At 42.6% G+C, this 24994-nt stretch overlaps 2 protein-coding genes across 3 annotated transcripts; both read right to left on the bottom strand.

The window, feature by feature from the left end:
* Nucleotides 1-1768: 1768 nt before the first annotated feature.
* LOC130215706 (olfactory receptor class A-like protein 4) lies at nt 1769-7984 on the bottom strand. Its single transcript, XM_056447544.1, has 4 exons — nt 7263-7984; nt 5709-5972; nt 5374-5628; nt 1769-2517 (listed from the first exon to the last, which is right to left on the bottom strand). Exons 1-4 carry the CDS (start codon nt 7518-7520, stop codon nt 2260-2262), a joined length of 1035 nt encoding a protein of 344 aa, XP_056303519.1. The 5' UTR covers nt 7521-7984; the 3' UTR covers nt 1769-2259.
* A 146-nt stretch (nt 7985-8130) lies between these two features.
* LOC130215705 (cyclin-L1-like) lies at nt 8131-18173 on the bottom strand. 2 transcript variants are annotated; one of them, XM_056447543.1, is made up of 10 exons: nt 17945-18173; nt 15232-15306; nt 15061-15158; nt 12565-12685; nt 10699-10763; nt 10528-10627; nt 10192-10432; nt 9022-9112; nt 8822-8887; nt 8131-8743 (listed from the first exon to the last, which is right to left on the bottom strand). In XM_056447543.1, exons 1-10 carry the CDS (start codon nt 18167-18169, stop codon nt 8650-8652), a joined length of 1176 nt encoding a protein of 391 aa, XP_056303518.1. In that variant the 5' UTR covers nt 18170-18173; the 3' UTR covers nt 8131-8649. The 2 variants fall into 2 exon arrangements, with proteins under 2 accessions (XP_056303518.1, XP_056303517.1); XM_056447542.1 differs by having other exon boundaries at nt 8135-8743; nt 8822-8890.
* Nucleotides 18174-24994: the final 6821 nt, after the last annotated feature.

Raw genomic sequence — 24994 nt, forward strand, 5'->3', positions numbered from 1 at the left:
AGCGGGGAAGGTTATAGTATTTGATTAAGGATTATGAGGGAAAATTCATTCATTCATTCATTTATTTTCCTTCGGCTTGTTTATCGAATGAACCGCCAGCTATTCCATCTCCATTGTAATAATATCCCAGGTCCTCCCCTCATGATAGCTAACCATGGTTATTTTATACGCAGCATGCACCATGTCTAACTACCTCATGTCAAATACGACATCAAACTGACATCTAACATTGCCATCAAAAAACATTGGCGTCGTGTTTTTGACGTTAATTTGATGCCGTTTTGACGTCCAGGTTGTTTACATGCATTGTACAAATACAAACTCCAGAGTAAATGTGTAATTTGGCTTTTCGTGTCGTTATTGTGGTGGTCAAAACAGCATTAGTGTGTGGATAGATGTATGTTTCTGACATCAAATCGACATGTTTTTTGATGCCATGTTTGATGTCAATAGATTTTTTTATTGTTGCTGTATTGATTACTATTGGTATAATCACAGTTGTACTCTAAATACCACAGTTAAACTATGGTCAACCTTTAACAGGGATTTTCACCACACAGTTGATGTTCTGTGAATGGGTCGTCAGGAAAGCAAAAAAAGCTGAGAAGTTGCATGGTCTGGTCTCAGAAACACAACTTTACCCAGGAATGGCTTGTGTAGACGTTAACGGGTTAAAGGTAAACCACAAACCTTACCATGATCTTTGGCTTGATTTGAGGTCAAGCACAGGTCTCCAACTGGATTCCTGGAGGGCCGCAGCTCTGCACAGTTTTGCTCCAACCCTAATCAAACACAGCTGATCAACTAATCAAGCTGTTCAAGACTACTATAGACTATTAAACAGGTGTGAGTTGGAGCTGGTTGAAGCTCAGTTATGCAGAGCTGCGGCCCTCCAGGAATTGAGTTTGGGACCACTGATGTACAGCAATCACAGTCAAGTAGAACTACAGCTAATTTCTTTAATTCAGACATGCGAAATGAACTCACCTGGTCTGAAAGCAATTCTTCTTGATAAGAGAAATCTCCATCATCTCAGTTATCTGCAGCTCAGTGTGGTGATGTTGTTTTATGAGCACTAGGGGGCAGTACGCCCTCATCAGAGCCTCACATCTGCGTGCAGAGATAAAACACAACTCAATACTGCTGTCAATGGCACTCAGATCTGATGCAGGAAACATCAATAGACGATGCACAAGAAGAGGAACTCTTACGTGTCTCTGATTAAGGCATCCATCTAGTGCTTGGCTCTAATGTTGAAGACTTAAAAACAACCTTCTGGGTAAATATAAGACATGCTGGGTTAATCTACCATAAGAATGAGGCTCAACAGAACACCCTAACCTAAGGAATGAAATCAATAATGTCACTCTGGAGATGATTAAACTTACTTTAATACTTGATTTTGAGTAGGCAGCACGGTGGCACAGTGGTCAGCACTGTGGTCTCACAGCAAGAAGGTCACTGGTTCGAGTCCCAGCTGGGTCAGTTGGTGTGGAGTTTGCATGTTCTCCCCGTGTTGGTGTGGGTTTCCTCCGGGTGCTCCGGTTTCCCCCACAGTCCAAACACATGCAGTATAGGGGAACTGATCAACTAAACTGGCCGTAGTGGATGAGTGTGTGTGAATGAGTGTGTATGGGTGTTTCCCAGTACTGGGTTGCAGCTGGAAGGTTATCCGCTGTGTAAAACACATGTTGGAATAGTTGTTGGTTCATTCTGCTGTGGTGACCCCTGAAATAGAGACTAAGCCGAATGAATGACTTTATTTTGATCTTGATTATGGATGATCTACTCTCTCTCTCTCTGATGTTTATATGTCTACTCGATTACATGTCTATAATGTACGTTTAATACACCCTAAATAAATAAACTTACATTTAATGCATCCTATTTGGTACATCAATTAAAAGTCAGCAATAAATGCCACACAACTGCCTTCATACTTGGATAATCAACGCAACTTTATTAAAAATAAATATGTGACACATTGCATATATCTCATAATCCTGTAAATAGTTTATTATATTATATTTTATTATAAATAAATAAATAAATGGTTATATATTATACAGTCAAGCCCAGTATTACTCATACCCCTGGTAAATTCTGAATTTAGACCGTAAATGACACAGGCTTCTCTCTAAAGATAGTGCATCATTGGGGCATCATTGTGGACATTTATTCTCTCAGCGTTTATTTACATTTGAACAGAAACTGTAAGTCAGAATTTGCCAGGGGTGTGAATAATTCTAGATATATATTTCATTTGTGAAGCTTGCATGTCCATAGGTGGTGACAGAGAGCTATTAAACGTGTCAGGATTGACGCTAGAAACGCTCGCAGTCTCCGGTGTCCCACCGCCAGGACGATCGGTGAAAGTGCGATGAAGGTGATGTTGCCGATACGAGCGACAATGAGCAGCCATTCTGTGGACGATCCGCGGTTATAGTTGAAATAGTTGACGGAGATGATGCTGGTGCCCCATGACAGAATGAAGAGGATGTTGAGCGCCAGAATCACCTGCGCAAACACACAGAGACGCCTCTTTATTATCACTTAATCTATAGCATCATTAACGCATTTCCATTACGCTTAAATGTGCGCAAACTGAAGTGACGAATTGAAAATTCTATTAACCACTGCAAATGTGTACACGTAAGCTCAGATATGTGGAAAAAAGATGCTCGCATGAGGTTTGGAAACAGGACAATTTCTCAAAATCGCGATGGAAACGTTTTTATTTTTGTATTAACATGTCATGACGTAGGCTATGCATTATGATCAATCTTGATGATGCGGTACGCCTCGTTCGGTAGATCTGAATCTGCTTCTCAAGTCTGATCTCAGTGTACTGTTCTAGTAACTGAATAACTCAGTATATACTGGTTTATTTCCAGTCAGAGGAGGGATCCAGCATGTGAAAAGTAAGTAGCTTGTGGATTAGTGCTTATTGGATACACGAATGGTTTCAAATGATTGATTTTGGTGAATTAGTTCAATCGGTTCACTTAGAAGATCCGGTTAAAAAGAATGATTCGTTCACGATCGCGATCACTAATATAGAAATAAAACCCAATATTGGGCACAAATGTGGTAAATTAATCATTTTAAGTGGGCGACGCAGTGGCTCAGTGGTTAGCACTGTAGCCCCACAGCAAGAAGTTCACTGGTTCGAGCCTCAGCTGGGTCAGTTGGTGTTTCTGTGTGGAGTTTGCATGTTCTCCCCATGTTGGTGTGGGTTTCCTCCAGGTGCTCCGATTTCCTCCACAGTCCAAACACATGCGCTTATAGGGAGATTGGTAAGCTAAATTGTCTGTAGTGTATGTGTGTGTGAATGAGTGTGTGTGGATGTTTCCTGGTGACAGGTTGCAGCTGGAAGGGCATCAGCTGTGTAAAATATATGCTGGAATAGTTGGTGGTTCATTCCGCTGTGGTGACCCCCAATTAATAAAGGGACAAAGCCGAAAAGAAAATGAATGAATAATTTTAAGTCTCTGAATTTAATGCTGTCACAGTGCAACAGTGAGGATGACTGGAGGAGGACCAGCCTGATCTGGCCAATAGCATCACAGACTCTGAGGTGCCGTACAGGTCAAACACCTGCAGCGCGATGTAAACAGATAAAAGGCTAACAGTAAATACATTTACAAAGATGAAAATGAAGGATGTTTTTGCTATAATTTTAGTCAGTTTCAGTAAGTTATATATTTTTTTCTTGGTTTTTATTTTTATTTCAGTTAATGAAAATGTTTTTCAATTTTAGTTGTAGCTTTATTGTTTGCGTTCGTTAACTATAATAACCTTGATCGACATGATTTTCAGAAACACTCGTTTATGATTTTAGGATGAATTAAGTCAGAAAACAGTGGTTAATGGTCAAGCTGCCATTTTACCAGAGTTAACACTGATATTGATCAAATTTGCAGAAATGTGTAATGGAAATGCGTCTGCTTATTAACGCAATGTAGTGAGAGTTCTGTCCTCAAACATGAGCCGACTTGCTCATGAGCTCCCAGCGGACCCGCAGCTACTCGTCCCAAACGATCACATCTATAATGGAGGATCCATGAAGATCATCAGTACAGGAAATGACATCATCATGGCATAATTAGAGTTTGGGTCTGGAGCTGCGCTGATTCGTCCAGTCCAGCACAGTTCAGCTCTGGCGTGTCTAGTGAGTGTGAAAACTCTGATTAGCCGTGTGTTTCAGTAGGCTTGGAGCTGAACCCTGGAGTAAACCTTTCTATCATCCAGACAGATTTGACAGAGCCACTGAAATCCAAACCGGACTGTAATTTGGATATGAAACAGTGGGGTCATCTTGTTGATTAAAAATAAAAATAAAAGCTTAGTGGATATTTAAAATCTCTATTAATAAAAGTAACCATAAATATTGATGACTTAATCGTCATTTAGGGGCATTACAGTGTTTTTAACTTGTCCAGCAAGAGAAAGCCAATTAATATAGAGATAAAGGACACAAATATCATACTCGATGTGTTATTAAGATTTGGGTTACTTAACATTACAGTACATGCATATGCCATGGTCAGCGCACAGTTCACACAGCATCAAAACAGTCCATGTGCTGACAGATGTCATTAAGGGTCCACATGTGCACTTCAGTTTTCTTGCAGTAATGTGTTCATCCACCAATAGTTGAAGAAAAACAGCATCGATGAAACTGAATTGATGCGTCTATAGGTAAGAAATTGTGCAATACAGTTGAAGAGTATGGTAATTCTGACATGACAGAATATGTTTATGAGGGATTTAACCCCTGTGTGCTGTTGAGGGGTTTGAGTCTTAATTTGGCCACAACGATTCAGAAAATAAAATGATTTTTGGTGACAAATTTTATATTGACACTTAATTAGGGAAAATGCTTCAATGTCAATGTGAAAACTCATCAACACACTCTGGGCAAATGTACTCTCCTTTGCTTTTGTTGGTGGCTGTTTTTGCCCCATTGACTTCCATTATAATCACTTTTTAATTACATACACGACAGCATATAATCATGCATTCATGCTAGTTTGTAGGTACTTTTAGTCATTTTTACTATTGATCATCAACTGCAGAGCAAAAACAGCCTAGTTTCTGACATTTATATAGAGTTATATGAATTATAATGTGTGTGTGTGTGTGTGTGTGTGTGTGTGTGTGTGTGTGTGTGTGTGTGTGTGTGTGTGTGTGTGTGTGTGTGTGTGTGTGTGCATGTGTGTGTGTGTGTGTGTGTGTGTGTGTGTGTGTGTGTGTGTGTGCATGTGAGAGACCTTTGCTCACTTGAAATCTACAGACTGAGAACATCAACATAAGCTCTTTAGCTCTCAGAACACAGGCCCATCTAAAGGGTTACTTTGACGATCTCCTCACCTTTGCCGCCCGTCGTTCTGCAGGGATGCGGGAGACCACCGGAGCGTCTGGACTCTTCTTGGCAGCTCTCCGGGCCTGACCGTGAGCGTACAGAGCCAACAGTGAGCCCATGTTGGTGATACTCATCAGGCAGATGGGGATGGACTCGTGTAGGATCATGGAGGAGGTGGCGAAGGCCAGGCCGCTGTAGGCTGAAGGAAAGTCCCAGATGCAGCCCAGCAGTGGCCGAGTGGTGCTGCTCACCAACATCAGTGACTGCAGGAGAGGTCAAAGGTTAAAATAAAAGGAACCCACATGTTAAATTCAACCTGGGACGGCTAAAGAGATGGACTTACCTCTGTGGAGTTCGTGTCTCCGTTCTTGGAGAAGATGAAGGCAGGGATGGAGTAGATCATGTTGAGGCTCCAGATGAGGCACAAGCCAAATATGAGAGATCGAGGGGGTCCGGGGTGACCGTGCACATTTGAGACAGGCGGAGCGACCCGACGCAGTGTCTGGAAGTGAAATGCGCTCAGAAAAAACGTCGACCACACATTTGCAGAGCGGACCCAAACCCACAGGCCCATCATGAAGCGGCACCAGTTTCTATTGAGGAAAACCTGTGAGGAAGGAGCGAAGCTGATCAATTCACACTGAAAAGAGTCAAGAAGATTCACAATCATAAATATGTTACCACTTCATTTTGCTGGTCGCTTTTGCACGTTTTGTTGACTGTAATATACATCACCACTACATGCCAACCTATTCTCATTAGAGTATTAGTAGACGGTCTGCTTAATATCTGCTGACACTGCTCAAACAAAACATTCTCCTGAATATACTTATATGTAAGTCAACTTAAAATAACCCTAATTAATGTAAATTATAATCAACAAAATGTGTCACACGCACACCTGGAGCAGTGGGCTGCCGGGGAGTAGATGGGGGTTTGTGCCTTACTCAAGGGACTCACCTCAGCCGTGGTATTGAGGGTGGTAAGAGCACTGGTTATTCACTCCCAACACCTACAATCCCTGCTGGTGTTGAGACTCAAACCTGCAACCTTTAGATTACATGTCCAACTCTCTAACCATTAGGTCACCGCTGTCCCACATACACAGAGGTTCACCACTCCTGCACTACTGACCTTTTCTCATCCAATTTGGAAAAACCCTAAACTAGTCCTCACTCCTAGCGGAATAGTGGGAAATATTGTTTTTTAAAGCTACATGTAATGCGAAGAAATAAATGGCATCAATTTCCACAGTGGACCAGCATGTAGAACCTTGCATTCACAGCACATTTGACATTTATCTGAAAATGTTTTATTATTTGATCTCAGACAAAGATTTTGGTAGTGCTCACACAGTCTGTTTTGACCTATGATATTTAACTTCTCACTGTAAATCCCTGTACACAGTGACCTCTGCGCACCTCCTTCAGACACCATTACACCAGCCTAGGCACTGGTCCACTGGTTTCTAGTTTGAGATTTAACAGCTCCAAAACTTTGGGATAATTTCTATCCAAGCTAAATTAGCTTAAATTAAGATCTAAGCAGGTGGAGCTCTGATACAGGTATACAGTAGTCAACATTTGGAGTGGATCAAAAGATTTCTTCAATGTTGTCCTTAGACAGGAACAATCAATACATGTTGCTTTTAGGACAGCTTTGATGAAATGTTTTGATCTACTTCAGATGTACTGTACTTGTATACCTGTATTAGCTCTGCCCGGTTTAAATCTCGCAATAGGACTGGACTTGTCGACTGTACCTCTTGATCTTCTCAGCGGTCTAAAGGTCAACCGTGTGTATTACATTGATTATTAAGTACTTCGGTTCTTTTTCAATCATCAATTTACACTGAAACAACATCCGACTCCACCATGCTATAGTCATTCTGTCGTACCTGCACTCCCATGTCGGAAATCACCAGAAGAGAGTTTCTTGTCAACGACACCATCAGGTTGGATAAAGCCATGTTGACCAGGATAATATCGGAGCTGCGGGCGACTCCCGGCTCCCGCAGAAGGCCCTCGCCGACCACCCCGATGACCAAACTGTTCCCCACGTTCCCCAGCAGCACCAGAAACATGTAAAAGGCGATATAGAGTGGAGATGAAAGTGCGCGCTGAGAGACGGTCAGGGGTTTAGCCGTAGTAGCCATTCCTTATCAATAGAGTGTTGCAAACGCTCCAGATTTTTCAGTATTTATGAAGCGTCTCTCAGTGACGTCTCGGTGACCTCATACCTTCATCACCACAGTTACCACATATATATCAGCCCAACACGCCAAATCTGCTCCATCCTGGTCCTGTCGCTGAAGGAGAAGATACCATGAGGGGCCGGTGAGATTCCACCAGAGATACACATGCATTAGGACACACCAGGGACTCACTGTTCCCGCCAGGCTCATTAAGCTCTCACTAGTTAGCAGCCTAATTCATTAGTGTGCGCACCTCCATCCCATAGGGATTAATATCAGGGGTCCAAACAAACGGTTCTTTGCTGTTTGCTAATGCTAACTTTTAAAAGAGTCTCACAGTTTTTAAAAGGCTTGAATTTTATTAAAACTCTTGTCTTTTAAAAGGCAGTACAGAGGTAATGCGTTACATGTAATGCGAGTTATGTAATCAGATTACTTTTGTGAAGTAACTAGTAGGGTTGCGCATTTCTTTTTTCTTTCCAAGACATTAACTCACAGTACAATTAATTAATAACATTTGAATTTTTTATTTAATTCATCCAGAGTTAATTTTCCAGAATAAAACTAAATTTAATGTATTCCAGAGTAGGGAAAAAACAGATGTGTTTGTATATTGTTGTGGTTCTGCTTCAATGTAAACATATTTACTTATCTCTCCTGCACAAAAACACTACAGCATCCCTTAAAATGAATAAAAACTGTGAAGTGAATATTCTGAATACTGTATATATTGCAGAAAATGTTGAACTTTAACTTTATGAGTCTGATTCTTCTTGCAATCCAGAAAGTTAGCTTGTTTTGTTTGAGCTCAACTGTACAGACATGAGTCTACATTTCAGCCTGAGCCTTGTCATTCAAAATGCTTTATTTATTATTGGTTATATTCTATCAAAGAAGCAATCCCAGCCCAGAAATAAAAAGTACTGATAAAATACTGCAACACATGACCTCTTTTGTTAAAGAAGTAACTCAAGATCGCAATCTATTACTATTAAAAGTAACTTCCCCAACACTGGCAGTATAAGAGGCTTTACAGATGTGGTCTGATTGGTCAGTTTTGGGTCCCTCCCTCTTACACCTGATGACATCATCATCTTCTGTGAGATGAAGATGCTTTTTTCCGCACTCGTTCCCGCTGTCGGTGTCTGTGAGATGTAGACGGAGAGGAGACACTGCGACTGCGTCTGGAAGACAGACAGGTGATGGGTGACACTGTCCTCTGAGGTAAGATCCAGGTGTGTGTGCTGAAGGTGAGCTGTTACCTGCGTCTGGGAGACGACCGCATGCAGCGAGTGTTACGGCGCTCATCACTGCGGCTCAGGCGCTTCCTCCTGAGAGAGAAACAGGAAACACTAGTGCACTACCTGCTGCAGTCCACTACTGTGTGACACCTAGATGCACATCAGCTATCAGGCTGGAGACGGAAATCAAGAAACTCTCAGACAGCAAGAGACTAACTCACATGTCTCTCCTCGAGATCTTTCGACAGACGTTCTTAAGAGCGAGACGTGACAGTGGAGATTCATGATTCTTCTGGGTTTCTGCAGGAGATGCTGGGGAAGAATAAGAGAATGAACATGTAAGGAATAACTGATGATGGGCTGGTGAATTATTAGAGAGTAATGAACACTTGAGGTGGTGATGTGGTGAATAACATTGTCTGTTACTCCTCAACTGTGCAATTCATTTCATTTTCATCCGCTTATCCGGGGCCGGGTTGCGGGGGCAGCAGTCTCAGGAGAAAACCCCAGACTTCCCTCACCCCAGACACTTCTTTCAGCTCCTCCGAGGGGATCCTGAGGTGTTCCCAGGTCAGCCGAGAGACATATCCACTCCAGTGTGTCCTAGGTCTTGGTGGGGCATGCCTGGAACACCTCTCTAGGTAGGCATCCAAAACAGATGCCCGAGCCACCTCAGCTGAGTTCTCTGGATGTGGAAGAGCAGCGGCTCTACTCAGAGCTCCTCCAAGGGTGACAGAGCTTCTCACCCTATCTATAAGGGTGCGCCCTGCTAGCCTACGAAGGAAACTCATTTCGGCCGCTTGTATCCGAGATCTTGTCCTTTCGGTCGTGACCCAAAGCTCATGACCATAGGTTAGAGTAGGAACGTAAACTGACCGGTATATCGAGAGCTTTGCCTTTTGGCTCAGCTCCTTCTTTACCACAACGGACCGGTAAATCGACTGCATTACTGCTGCTGCTGCACTGATCCGCCTGTCAATCTCACATTCGTCCTCCCCTCACATGTGAGCAAAACCCCATGGACCCCATTTCCTCCAAGGTGATTATCCTCTTCTCCTCTGGTGTCTAGCACAGCTATTAAATCCACAGTTGAGATGTTGTGTTTGAGAGTTTATTTGTCAGGTTTTTGCTCCTGTGTGTAGCACTAGTGTCCTCCACATCTCCTCCTCCTTCTGTTGTGTTCTGATGTGATTTCTGACTGTTGTAGCTGTGGAATAACTCTAATCATTCAGCGGAGTGATATGGAGCTGTAATGTGTTCTAAACCTGCCGGAACTACTTCAGCTGTGCCTTTATCTGACAATAACCAAACCGTGACCATCAGCCAATCAGAATCAAGCATTTACCAGACCTGTAGTATAAACAGAATCTACTCTGGGTAGAGGAACGCACCGGCTTTAGATGCAGGAGAGAATCCGGCTCCCGGGTCTCTCATCAGAGTTTCATCGGCAGGTTTGCTTGTGTTGTTTTGTGGGTCCAAAGTTAAACGCCTTTCCTCCACCTGCTGCTGTAGTGCAGTCAGCGAGTCACACCGCAGGCTGTACAGCCGCAAAATACAGCAACTGACCTCAATCAGGTCCTGTTCGGTCGCCCCAAACAGCAAGAACCAGGGCGGCCGGTCAGGCAGAGGGATCTGACGGGAGAGAAAGATGAAGTTCAGGGAAACATCGCGTGCATCATTAGCATGTGCATCATTAGCATGTGCATCATTAGTCTGTGCATGCTCACCTGTAGCACTCTTGCAGAAAGAAAGATGCACGCACAAGCAACAGTTTCAGCCCTGAATCTCAAAAACACATCAGTCCTCAAGCTGTCGTTCATGTAGTTCCTGAAGAGACAGATGATCCAATATAACCAATGCAACTGAGTCGTGTTTAATGCGATGTTTAAAGATCTCACCAGGCCATCTGAACCAGTCTGGTGTTCTTCTCACACTCCAGAACCTGAAGGTACATCACGATCACCTGCACAGGTAACACACCCTCAGAACTCGCTCACGACAGGGTTTTTTTTTTGAAGATGAACTCAAAAGTCAAAGTAGACCCCTGCCTATCAGGCCCATCACTGCAGTTTCTGTAATGCAGCGCTTTCGAAGTACCCTACAGAGAGTTTGCAGATGAGTGCAACTCATACAGTACAGTGGTCCCTCGCTATAACGCAGTTCGCCGTTCACGGTCTCTCAGTTTCCCTGATTTCGTTTGTTTTTTCAGTCATTGTGTTCTGCATCCTGATTGGCTGTAGACCAGTCACTCAGTCTCCTCCGTGTCTCCTGCGCAGTACAGAATGCTTTCAGCTTGCCAAATTAACATAACTCTTCGATCGCTAGCAGTGTGAGTTTCAACAAGGATGCAAAAAGGGTTGTAACTGTCCGCAGCAAGACGTTGCACTCAAAAGTGTATAAAGTGTGTAGTGAGGGGGGTTACAGCCTTAAAACATCTAGAATAATTGTAAAAAATAAAGCGGACTACTTTGTGGAGTTCACCTATAGCAGGATATTCCCTACTGAAAAAACAGCCTAAACCAGCCTAGGATGGTTGGCTGGTTTTAGCTGGTCGACCAGGCTGGTTTTAGAGGGGTTTTGGCCATTTCCAGGCTGGTTTCCAGTCATTTCCAGCCTGGTCTTAGCTGGTCAGGCTGGGAGATGACCAGCTAAATCCAGCCTGACCAACTTAGCCAGGCTGGGAGCCCAGCCAAAACCAGCTATGTCCAGCTTAAACCACGCTGTTTTGCCAGGATGTGGCCAAAACCCCTCTAAAACCAGCCTGGTCGACCGGCTAAAACCAGCTTAGGCTGGCTTAAGCAGTTTTTTTAAGAGGGTTGTTAGAACGTAACTCCCACAATAAACGAGGGACCACTGTACTCCACTGCTTATGCAGACACTAAACATCCTCACGATGAACACAAGACAAGCAAACAATGCTATATGCTGGGTTCACACCAATCATGGAATTAAGTATTCACACGAGTAAACTGCATACTCAATGCAAACATGGAAATAGAGGCAAATTATCGAAGCAAGACATGTTTACAGCACAAGTGCAGAATTCAGCTCAATCGCCTCTGTCGCAAGAGTTTAATGAAAAATTCTTCTTCCGTGTCTGATGAGGACCCAACATCAGTCTTAACTACACACTCTCACATGCAGGACAACTTAAGAATGTCAATACTTCTGGTTTTAGCCTTTACTGCAGTCAATGCATGCAATATTGGGACTCTTGTAATGTTTTTGTTAAGAATTTGCACGCTTTCATAAAAAGTTAGTTTCCTAAGAAGTAACACAAACATGCATCTGTGGCACTGAAGCTCAAAATATGCTAGATCAGAATTTGTATACAATCACATATCTGGCCTATAATGCAGTAAACGTTTGCATTAACCTGTCAGTCTAAACTCACCGATCAGCATTTTCTGGAAAATTACGTTTCTGTTGTAAAACACAGCAGCAGATGCACGTGAATAATGCACATTTTAACCTCAGGCTTTTGGATATTTTGGTAAAAATCAGATTTCTGTTCTGAAATGCAGCAAATGTACATGTCAACATGCTGGTTTAACCTCATGCGTTAAATAAGAATGTGCTTATTTTCAAAAAAATGTAACTTCTGTCCTAAATTGGTTAACCCTCATGCATTAGATAGAACTTCAGTACTCATGTAAAAGTACATTCCTATCCTAAAATGCAGTAAATGGATGTGAAAGTGTGACTGTCCTTGTGATATTGCCTACGAGCATTACAAGGTGTCTTCCAGCATGCGGCGCTCTGACCTTGTGTGGGTGTTTGACGTGGACGCAGAAGCCCAGCTCTTTCAGCACACGCCGCTCCGCTTTAATCACCTGAGTCTTGCGGTTGATGTACTCGCCATCCAGCAGCATGGGGCCGACGCTCCTGATGAACACATGCACAGCTTCAGGACAGCGCCCGAAATGAGGGACTAGTCCAGTATGTACTACATTAGAGTCTGAGTTTACTACACAACCGATATTCAGACCACTCGCTTACATACCATAGAGTAGTGAAGTATGCGATTTAGGATGGAGCCCAGGACTAGTGAAGTTCTGATCATTTTACCTGCTCTGACCTTTGAGTCTCGTTGATCACGATGAACGAATCTTTATTCGACTCATTTCCTTCATTTAGTTCAATCTGCCAAAATATCATTAGTATGTTACGAGTTCCTTCCAAACTCATCTACAACTAGCCTGAAGGTTGACCACACTACAGACAAGTCAGAACTAGTGTGCTGTAAGAAAGAGAGAATATTCATCATTGTTTACCTCGTAGGATTGTCTCTATACTGGAATTTGATACCAATCAGTACTGAAATTTTATAAGCGTCCATTTCCCACGAACATCAGGGAGCTGTGGAGCTCGCTCTTAAACAGCGCTGACTGGCCATTGTGTTCACATGCTCAACAGAAATGACTGATTGGCTGTGAAGCTCATCAATTCACTGAACTCCCCGCTGTTTACTGAGCGTAACCACAGATACAGGGACACTGGATCACAATGCCAATCACAATGGCAAATCAGCGCTGTTTAAGAACGAGCTCCACAGCGCACAAATATTCACAGGAAATGGACGCTTTTAAAATTTCAGGACTGATTAGTATTGAATTCCAGTATCGAGACAACCCTAATACCTGGACTTTTGTCCTGGATTAGCTCAGCTCAGCTCTTCTGACAGGTCTACAAGTTTGAGTCTTTCGTTCACGTGACATAGCCTTGAAGCTCTGATGTCTGTGTGTAGTATCTTCAATAAAGAGCAGTCTACTACATGTATTGAGTTGAAATGAACCATTACTTTCAGTTTACCTCAGTTACAGCAACAGAAATTTTTCACCGCATGCCTCTGCATCAGATATCGCCTTCAAATGACTTACAGGTAATACAGGTGTGATTACAACACAACACTTGTAATCAACCCAGGCTCATTCTGAAAACGTACCTCCACGTACGTTTCTGGAGACCGCGAAATACATCCCGGCGGCACGTTTTTCTGCAGTTTTAGTTTTCGCGAATCCGCCAGAGGTCGCTGTGTATGCTCTTCGAGATCTCAAATTTACCTCGCGAGTGCCATTCACGCCTCCTGTTCTCGCGTAAACCCACCAGAGGCCGCTGCCGACTGTGATTGGACTGACTTTCTGAACCCCCGTCTTCGTGGTCAACTCCTCTCTGCATCTCAAATTAGCCGATGTACGTGGCATGCTAACGGGACAAACTGGTTGCAGCCGGAATGCCGTCCATACGGAGGTAAGCGGTCAGCTGGTAAGCGCAAAAAGGAACGGCATCACACCGCCCCGTAGCGTTCGTTTAAAGAAATGAAATGCAGCCATACGTACCTGAAATTGAAAAAGGTTTCAGAGTTTAAGTTCAGCTCAGTTCAGTTCAGTTCAATCTTCACTGCTGAAAGTCCAAACACTGAAGAGCAAATCCATCCATGCGCAGCTCCACAAGGCCCAAACCATGCAAGCTAGTGACGACAGTGGAGGAACAAACTTTACCGATTGATCAAAGTGAAAGAGAAAACCCAGAGAGAAACCAGGCTCAGTTGGGCATGACCATTTCTCCTCTGGCCAAACATCCTGTGTGGAGCTGCAGTCTAGGCGCTGGACGTCCATCGTGGAGAACTGCAGGTGTGAGTAGGTCACCGGTGGGCATACCTGCCAACACTCCCATTTTTCCCGGGAGTCTCCCGTATTTCAGACTCATCTCCCACCACCCTCCCGTTTTGTTACTTCCCCTGGAAAACTCCTGTAATTTCCCTCCTCCCTCCCTTGTCCTCAGCATTTTGGGACAGTCTGTGAAACCCCGGGGTCACCAACTTTGGTATAGGATCCAATTGCTCCATAGTACCGTTACTAACACCACAGTACACAGTACCCGATTCTCAAGAGTGTTATTCAGACACCTCACCCCTGAACTTAACCCAACCCCCCCGCCACTCCCGGTCTCCTGGATTTTCAAGGACAAATGTTGGCAGGTATACCAGCGGATGATCAGAGGAAGAAGGGATCAAATGTTTTTCTGGCTCTGGCTGTGTAATATTGTCTTCTGTCCTTCACCTGATGAACGAACAACTCAAACCCAACTGACAACTTCTCCTCCTCCTGTGCAATGTGTGCCTGCACCAATGAACAAATCACTCCCTGAGACGACTCATTGTTTCAGAGTCACATTAAAGATTCGTTCAAAATGACTCTCCTCTCCATCACTAGCCTGGAGATGCGTGTGCATGTAGTGCAGGTGAGTGACGCCGTTACCTGTGTCGGAGGTGCTGGAAGACATTCAGCACGTCGCGCACCCGCCGCGGCGCTTCCTCAATCTTAGACGCCAGCTGAAGACACGCCATGGCGACCGTCTGCGTCACGAGAGGTCAAAGGTCAAGCGGTCAGTGGTGAGAGGCAGACTCAGCTAGTTTAGAGATGTCTCACCTCCGCGCAGTGTCTCACAAACGATTTACAGTAGAAGAACCGATGGAACAGGATCTGGGCCGTTGCCATGGCGACCTGACAAAACAGTCATCGACACGTAAAACATGCTAACGCTAATATAATGAGGAAAGTTAAAGAGGCTGCGTGTGGATTTCAGAAACTCCTGTGGCCAATCAGTGAACGCATAAATTCCCACTGCCGATTTAACGAATGTGATTCGATGTTCAGAATTATCGTTCATTTAAAAACTAAAACAAGGTGAGCGGGATAACAGAGGTTCAGAGTGATCAGGTAATGGATTCGACACGTTGACATTACACTGTTATGATTGTTCCACTGCAAAGCACACTGAAAATACAATATTTACAACACAGTCTTCAGGAATAAGCCAAGTAATTTAAGTTAAGCTGGTGTTTTTCAGCGTATACTTGAGTCTCTCGGTTATAGAGATCTGCTATATTTTGAACACATGACACTTAGTATTGCAGTACATATCAGTTCTTTCTACTAGGGCTGAACAATATATCGTTTTAGCATCGATATCGCAGTATATTACTAATATTAGCACTAATATTACTAATTAAATAATAGATCATATAAATATACATTTGACCAACCGTATATAATGGATTATACCATTGTGAATGCATAATTATGTAAATTAATTTAAGCCGATACACACGGTAAGTTCACGAAACACTTGTCTTGTACGTCAGGTGTTTGTTTCTACATATAGCCTGAAAACACAGTCAAATTAGATGTTTGTATAGTTTGACCAACAGTAACCTCAGAAAGTGCAGGATATTGTAGGTCAGAAAACCCAAACTATTCCACAAAACACTGAAGATTAAATATGTTGCGTTAATAAGACAGATATCATGTCATTTGATTCACTGAAGCCTGTATTAGACAAAATAATATTACCAAAAAAGTTGACCCCCCCTCCCCCACCCACCTGATCGCCAATATATAATTCACACCCTGATGATGACCATGATATTTTACATTTGATTGTTTAATTCCTGTACTTGATCACGGTTTGACTGTTTATTTATTTATTTTAGCTTGTAATTTACTATAATTTATGCAGATGCACTATTCATATAAGAAGAGTTGATCATCACAGTCAATCTAAATGAATGAAATCTTTCTAAATAGAGCTAATCAAATCATCTGCTGGAATTATCTTCATATCGCAATATATGTGTAAATATATAAATAATATATGTATCATGCAGTGGTGTAGTTCTTGCTATATGCACGTATACTCTGTATGCTTACTTTCTTCCACGAGCTGTTTGGGTATTACCACTTCTGAGGATCAATAATTGCATAAACCCTCGGTATACTCACTTATCTTTCTGATTAAACTTCCCTAATTTTAGTGTAATATTTTAAATTCTTAATTAAAACTGTATATGTGGTAAATGTATGTACGTTTGTCTTTGTTTACCCCAAAATGATCTGTTCCTGATCCACCTTAAAATGAAAATCCTGAAATGGCCCCTGTACAACAGTGTTTCACATTTGTCTTAATCATGCCTACCGATACAGGGAACGACACTATACATATATATATATATATATACACTAAAACAATGAGGCAAAGACTACTCATACATCGTGTAACAATATGCGATTTAAAAGGGAAACTACTAGTATATAATAGCGACAGCAGAAGACAGACTCCTAATAGTTTAGTTTAAAACAAGCATGCATGAATGTGATAATCAAACATCATGGCTGACTGATGCTGAAAGGAACCTATTAAATGTAAAGTAATAAGCCAGTAAAGAGAGTGAGTATAACAGCTGTCTTTCGAGCTGTCTATTGAGTTAACTTAAATAATAGTGAACTGAATTGTTGTAACTATCTTGATTGACTCTTTTTTCAGTATTAAAATGATTATATAAGCTACTGTACATACTGTATACAGCCGATTGCCAAGGCTAGCTTATATATATAATATATAGCTAATGAATGAAAGAAACGTTGACTTTCGTTGTTCTACTTTCATTTAAAATGTGGGTGGGGTGTAATAGTACACCACCTTTATTTTAGGACTACACCACTGATATCGTGGCAACACAACATACGGCAGTGTCAGATTTTTCCAATATTGTGCAGCCCGACTTTCTACATTATCCACAATATAATCACCGCTTTAATTGGGATGTCACTGGAGTCTTGCACATTAAAATCAGCCGACAGGCTGTCATGAAGCTCAGTTCCTGGAGGACCGCAGCTCTGCATGGTTTAGCTCCAACCACCTCCAACTCACACCTGCTTAATAGTCTATAGTAGTCTTAGTATAGTAGTAGAGTTGGAGCAAAACTGTGCAGAGCTGCGGCTCTCCAGGAATCCAGATATAAACAATTAATAACTAGAGCTGGAAACCAGTAGCCAACCAGTAGCCAATGATATCCACAGTAGAAAACACAAATACTACATGGCTGGCGGGTTTTCCAGCATTCTTCAGAATATCTTCCTTTGTGTTTAACAGAAGACAAGTGTGGAACAAGACTATGCTGATTTTGAACTTTGAACTTTCATTTTGGGGGTGTACTGTCCCTTTAAATAGTCCAGGTGAGGTTACCTGTCTGACCAGATAATCTCCAGCTAACTCTCATGAAACCGCGCCAGACCATAATGACAACCATCTAACCGAGTTAACTAGGTTTATGTGGTTGCTAGGCAACAGAAAAGCGCGGACCTGAGGCAGGCGGAGCAGAATTCCCGCGTTCTGGATCATCTCACACATACGGTTGCGAAGCTGCTCCTCTGTGAGCGCGGACAGCCCGTGCGCGTGCGAGGGGCTGCAGTGCGCGCTCTCGGGCGGCAGCAAGCAGTTCTCCAGGGTGAGCGCGACGCCCGAGTACCGTTTACCGGCGATCACGATCCCGTCGTCGGGCAGAAGCAGCCCCGCGGCCGCCGCCATGATGACACGGATGTGCATTCAGGATTACAGGACACACAGCGCCACCTGGCGGACAGAAGGAGACAGCACACATTCACCGATGAGCGACACTAATATTTATATTTCACTTTATTAATTAAATTCCACAAGACCAAGAGCTATTACATATTCATATAATGCATGACTGACAGAGAACAATATTTAAACATTAAACTTTTGCATGAACTGAGATGTTTTCAGTGCTCTTTTGTGATTGTTCTGGATAATTTGAAGTCATTTGGGGAAAATGGTTTACTTTGAGCCCACTTTTCTCCTTATCTATATGGTATTTCCTCATAACATAAACAAATGACTAATATGTTGTCCTGTACGATCCAAGCCTTCATTATCAGAATAAAACAAAGCAATCTACACCTCCCCAAAAGAATAGGGCTCACATAAAACACAAGAAAGCGTGCACATTAATACAAACAATTAAACCAAAAGGCTGATATATTCTCACCACATCAACAAACACTGCTAACACTCTTCACTGTAGTACAGTTCAGCAACACTACACTATATGTCAAGTTTTAATTCATTCATTGGGAGATTTCTTGTGTCGACTCAGTCCTTAACAAAGCGTTTAAATCAGACGTGTGAAATGAAGAGATGAAGTAATGAAATGCTTTTATAAAACTGGTGTGAAGAGTGTTTTCCGGTGAAATCTGTTATGAGGGTCTTCATTTCAGTGGGGCGGTGATGGTTTATGAACACTAGGTGGCAGCACACACTCACCGGAGATAACACAACTCAATACTGCGCTCAATGTGACTGGCAGCACACAGATCTGATGATGATCACAGTTACTTTCACTCAGCCTGCATTATTAACCCTTTCAGACACACACTTTTGCGGGGTAGAGGTAAAACAGAGAGTCCAGGTTAAAATGATAAACTTTTTGGAATTATTTCTTATAATTCTTAAGTAATACTGGACGTTGTGCATGTAATTGTGCTCAGAGATCATTTACATTTACATTTAGTCATTTAGCAGACGCTTTTATCCAAAGCGACTTACAAATGAGGACAAGGAAGCAATTTACACAACTATAAGAGCAGCAGTGAGCAAGTGCTATAGACAAGTTTCAGGGCTCATTCAAGCCCTGCATCATTTTATTTATAAACGTGCTTGATTTATTAAACATAATTTATTGATCATTTATAGTTTTATTTAGTATTTTACCGGACTCCAGATTCTGACAGACTGATTAGCTGTAGGATACAGGACATCATCATAGTCATCTGAAACATTGTCATGTCTGGATTTCATAAATAGCCTAGCATGTGCTCACACAGACTGTGTCTGAAGGATCTGGAAGTAATTAGCATTAGGAAATATCATAAGAAAAAATGCTTAGCGGCTCGATGCATTAAAACAGAGATTTTAAAAGACAGAACTGTAAACACTTTATTAATATAGTATACAGCCAAGCACATGTGGCCAGAATATAAACAAGACGCATTAAATGAAGGAGCGTTTCACCCTCAGAGAAAAACAACTGTCTACAGAACTGCTGCCAGCAATGATCTGCCAGTGGGGTGCGCAAAATAAGGTTATTTCATAGCAAAAGTAAGATTATTTGGCTTACCCCATAGGCAGATCATTTAGCTTGTGTTAAGGAAAAACTCACTTATTTTTATATTATTATTTCTGAAAACAAGAATATTTTTGCTTCTCTAGAAAATGCTTCTTTGGGAGGTGCGGTGGCTCAGTGGTTAGCACTGTGGCCTCACAGCAAGAAGGTTGCTGGTTCGAGCTGGATCAGTTGGTGTTTCTGTGTGGAGTTTGCATGTTCTCCCCGTGTTGGTGTGGGTTTCCTCTGGGTGCTCTGGTTTCCCCCACAGTCCAAACACATGTGCTATAGGGGAACTGATCAACTAAACTGGCCATAGTGTATGAGTGTGTGTGTGTGTTTGTGTATTTGTGTGTGTGTATGTCCTAATGTGTATGTGTGTATGTTACAAATGGAACTAAAGAAGTGTGCTGCGCATTTTGTGTCGCTAGGCAACCACTGAATCGGCTGGATATTGTGCACCAGCACTGCTGTCAATCTTCATTCATTCATTTCCTTTTCAGTCCCTTTATTAATCAGGGGTCGCCACAGCGGAATGAACCGCCAATTTATCCAGCATATGTTTTAGGCAGTGGAAGCCCTTCCAGCTGCAACCCATGACTGGGAAACACCCATACACTCTCATTCACACACACTCTCATATACTACGGCCAGTTTAGTTGATCAGTTCCCCTATAGCGCATGTGTTTGGACTGTGGGGGAAACCGGAGCACCAGGAGGGAACCCACACCAACACGGGGAGAACATGCAAACTCCACACAGAAACACACACTGACCCAGCCGAGGCTCGAACCAGCGATGTTCTCGCTGTGAGGCGATTGTGTTACCCACTGCGCCACCGTGACACCCGATTCTTGTTATAATCGTAATATTTACCAATATTCAGATATTCAGGATTTGTGAAGTCATTCAGCTCAGCATAACCCGAATCATCCACCACTCATCTCTCCTCCACCTTTGAAAGTCTCCGTAGTCGTCTTGGCATAAACACTGCTGTCCGTCAACGGAGACCCCGCCTCTGCTCTCATTTGATTGGACAATGAATAAAGACGCGACAGAAGTAGTGCGCATTTTCAGCTCAGAGTTGACTTCTTTCTATCTATCTATCTATCTATCTATCTATCTATCTATCTATCTATCTATCTGTCTGTCTGTCTGTCTGTCTGTCTGTCTGTCTGTCCGTCCGTCCGTCCGTCCGTCCGTCCGTCCGTCCGTCCGTCCGTCCGTCCGTCCGTCCGTCCGTCCGTCCGTCCATCCGTCCGTCCATCCATCCATCCATCCATCCATCCATCCATCTATCTATCTATCTATCTATCTATCTATCTATCTATCTATCTATCTATCTATCTATCTATCTATCTATCTATCTGTCTATCTGCTGTTGTAGCTGGTGTTTGTGTCTCTGTGCTGGAGAACTCTCCAGAAACCCAAGCGATGAGGTTATGGAATGATCTGAGCAGATACAAAGCTCTGATTGAGGCAAAAACAAGCTGTAATTGAGCCGCAGTCAAATGTCAGACACGCCGTCGATGCGTTTCCAGAACTGGACCCATAACCAAACACAGTCCTATACACTACAGTGAGCGTTAAACACACGAGTGATGCATCTCTCAGACAATTAACAGCAGAGGAAATTAATCTCCAACGCGAGTTAAAGCACAAAGAGAGAAAGACTTCCAGCGGGGATGAACAGATCCTGAGGCGAGAGAAGATTGTCAATCTGTGCTGACGTAAAGAGACCTTTAGTGAGACGAGAAAATGGCAGAGTGGAAATAGTAGAGAGGGAAAAATGACATTTTCATTATTCCTTTCTTCTGGAGGGAGACAGAGAGAGAGAGAGAGAGAGAGAGAGAGAGAACAAAGCTGAGATCATTCAGGTTCAGACTTTAAGAACATTGAGCTTTAAATCTCACGCTGACAGACATTAACAGAGTCAAAACCAGCGGAGAGCATTGATTTCAGAGAGTGACGAGACCGGAGGAGACGTGACAGACAGAGACGGAGAGATAGAGATCTGACAGAGGTTAACAGTATGCAAACACCACCTCTACACTGAAAAAAGTGTTGCATGCAAAACTGCTGTAAACTATTTATTAGTGTTGAATATAAACAAACAAATTAAACTGAGTAATGTTCAACTTCATTTGTTTGTTTAAATTCAGCCAAAATCAATCGTTTACAACCACTCAACGTAAAAAAATGGAATAAATCCAAGAAATCATCTTTTTTCAGTGTAACACACTCGAGCTGTGTTTCACACACATATTTAAACACATATACTGGAATATCGCATCTAGGAAATGACAAGATGTGCAGAGATTTTGAACATGTGCATAAAACTGACTGGATAAAGCTGAGTTGTTTATCTGATAAGAACAATTAAACTCTGCTGTAAACAGATTTAATGGCTGCGCTTCATCAGTGTCTGAGCTTCAGTGCTGCAGGTTCTGCTGATCAGATGATCTGACAGATATAGATGTGTGTGTGAGGGTCTCTGCATCATTAATCTCCATGTTTCCAGATCTCCATTGTGTCAGATGTCAAATGTTGGTGTGCTGAGGCCTCAGTCCTCCATCAGTCTGTCATCACAGTGTTTCAGTATTATTATTCCCTCCAGAACTGTCTTGATCATCTGTCTGCGCTCCCGTCTCACTCCTCCAGAAGCCACCGCGTTCATTACGTTTGGTCTTGGTCTTCTGAGGCGCAGCTCATTTATTATGCTGTGTTCACACCAGACGTGGAACGCGCTGATAAATGGTGCTATTCGCGCGTAAATAGCCACGTGAACATTTCAGTTTACTCGCTTCATTTGCGCGTCAAATTCCCTTCAGAACAGACGTGGATTCGCGTGATGGCAGGGCTTCTGTCTGCCCAGTGACTCTAGCTTCGTTGCTCAATGGCTCACATGGAGTTTATTGAGAGAATAGCTGTGTTTATCTGCTTTATGAAGGCTGCAAAGTCAATTTGTCTGCTCATCTGTGAATTATTCTGCTGTGGACTTCATGACAAACAAGCACTGCAGTGCTGGAGTTTATAAACACACACACACACACACACACACACACACACACACACACACACACACACACACACACACACACACATTAATCACACACACATCTCTATCAACACACTCTCTAAGCGGCTGACGAACGGCCCGATGGCGGGGAGCTGTTAATCACAGCGCAGACACACATTAAAGAGGCGAAACTGCGACTTTAATCAGGATTCTGGCCGTCAGCGACCTGTAATTTTCCAGCTGAAGAGAGCTGGCGGCGATAAGAGCTGGCGGCGGTCCTGAGATAAGAGCAGTGCATTATGGGAGAAGAGCTGGGTGGAGGGTCATTCAGATCATCGACACTCACAGTGCGACGACCCAACCGGAGGATCAGCCCGCAGAAACTCGCAGATCACTGGAGATCTAATTAACAGCTCAGAATGACACACACACACACACACGCACACACACACACACACACACACACACACACACACACACACAATCTATCAATGGTTCACAACACCATGGAAATCATATTCAACAACCTATCAATGATTGAAACACCATAGCAACCGTATTCAACAACCTATCAATGATTGAAACACCATAGCAACCGTATTCAACAACCTATCAATGATTGAAACACCATAGCAACCGTATTCAACAACCTATCAATGATTGAAACACCATAGCAACCGTATTCAACAACCTGTCAATAATTCAAACACCATAGCAACCGTATTCAACAACCTGTCAATGATTCAAACACCATAGCAACCGTATTCAACAACCTATCAATGATTGAAACACCACAGCAACCGTATTGAACAACCTATCAATGATTGAAACACCATAGCAACCGTATTCAACAACCTGTCAATAATTCAAACACCATAGCAACCGTATTCAACAACCTATCAATGATTCAAACACCATAACAACCGTATTCAACAACATATCAATGATTGAAACACCATAGCAACTGTATTCAACAACCTATCAATGATTGAAACACTATAGCAACCGTATTCAACAACCTGTCAATGATTCAAACACCATAGCAACTGTATTCAACAACCTGTCAATGATTCAAACACCATAGCAACCGTTTTCAACAACCCATCATTGATTCAAACTCTATAGCAACAGTATTCAACAACCTATTAATGATTCAAACACCATAGCAACCGTATTAAACAACATATTATTTATATAACACCATAGCAACCGTATTGAACAACATATCTATGATTCAAACACCATAGCAACTGTATTCAAAAACCTATCAATGATTCAAACACCATAGCAACCGTATTGAACAACATATCTATGATTCAGAATCAGAATCAGAATCAGAAAGAGCTTTATTGCCAGGTATGTTCACACATACTAGGAATTTGTTTTCGTGACAGAGCTTCTACAGTGCAACAGGATTACAGAGACAGGACAACAGACAGATAATAAATATATTTAAAAAAATTGAAGTAGTGAGTGCAAATATACAGATTGACAAGTGTATGTACGTGTTTATTACTATATACAACGTTATATGTGCAGCTGTTATGTGCAAATTGGCATGTAAAGTGTGTTGTTAAATAAGTGTATATGTGTATAAAAGTGTATAGCAGTAGTGATGTTGGTTCCACAATTATTATCATCAAGTGTTCATGAGATGGATTGCCTGAGGGAAGAAACTGTTTCTGTGTCGGGCTGTTCTGGTGCGCAGTGCTCTGTAGCGTCGACCAGAAGGTAACAGTTCAAAGAGGCAGTGTGCTGGGTGTGAGGGGTCCAGAGTGATTTTGGCAGCCCTTCTGCTCGCTCTGGATAAGTACAGTTCTTGGGGAGTAGGAAGGGTTGTACCAGTGATTCGCTCAGCAGTCCGAACTATTTGACGTAGTCTTTGGAGGTCGTATTTAGTAGCTGAGCTAAACCAGACAGTTATTGATGTGCAGATGACTGATTCAATGATGGAGGTGTAGAACTGTTTCAGCAGCTCCTTTGGAAGGTTAAACTTCCTCAGCTGACGAAGAAAGTACAGCCTCTGTTGAGCTTTTTTGACAATGGAGTCAATGTGAGTGTCCCACTTCAGGTCCTGAGAGATGGTGGTGCCCAGGAACCTGAATGACTCCACTGCTGCCACAATGCTGTCCATGATGCTCAGTGGGGGGAGAGCAGGGGGGTTTCTCCTGAAGTCCACTATCATCTCCACTGTTTTGAGCGTGTTGAGCTC

The sequence above is a fragment of the Danio aesculapii genome, chromosome 22 (assembly GCF_903798145.1).
Source record: "Danio aesculapii chromosome 22, fDanAes4.1, whole genome shotgun sequence".
NCBI lineage: Eukaryota > Metazoa > Chordata > Actinopteri > Cypriniformes > Danionidae > Danio > Danio aesculapii.

Bases quoted from the DNA above. Each gene is read 5' to 3' on its own strand.
- LOC130215706 (XM_056447544.1), bottom strand. From the start codon at position 7,520: ATGGCTACTACGGCTAAACCCCTGACCGTCTCTCAGCGCGCACTTTCA. The intron at 5,973-7,262 runs GTACGACAGAAT...CCTTCCTCACAG, and splicing joins TTTCCGACATGGGAGTGCAG to GTTTTCCTCAATAGAAACTG. The intron at 5,629-5,708 runs GTAAGTCCATCT...CCTCTCCTGCAG, and splicing joins GAGACACGAACTCCACAGAG to TCACTGATGTTGGTGAGCAG.
- LOC130215705 (XM_056447542.1), bottom strand. From the start codon at position 18,169: ATGGCGGCGGCCGCGGGGCTGCTTCTGCCCGACGACGGGATCGTGATC. The intron at 10,628-10,698 runs GTGAGATCTTTA...CTGTCTCTTCAG, and splicing joins AGACTGGTTCAGATGGCCTG to GAACTACATGAACGACAGCT. The intron at 10,433-10,527 runs GTGAGCATGCAC...CTCTCCCGTCAG, and splicing joins TTTCTGCAAGAGTGCTACAG to ATCCCTCTGCCTGACCGGCC.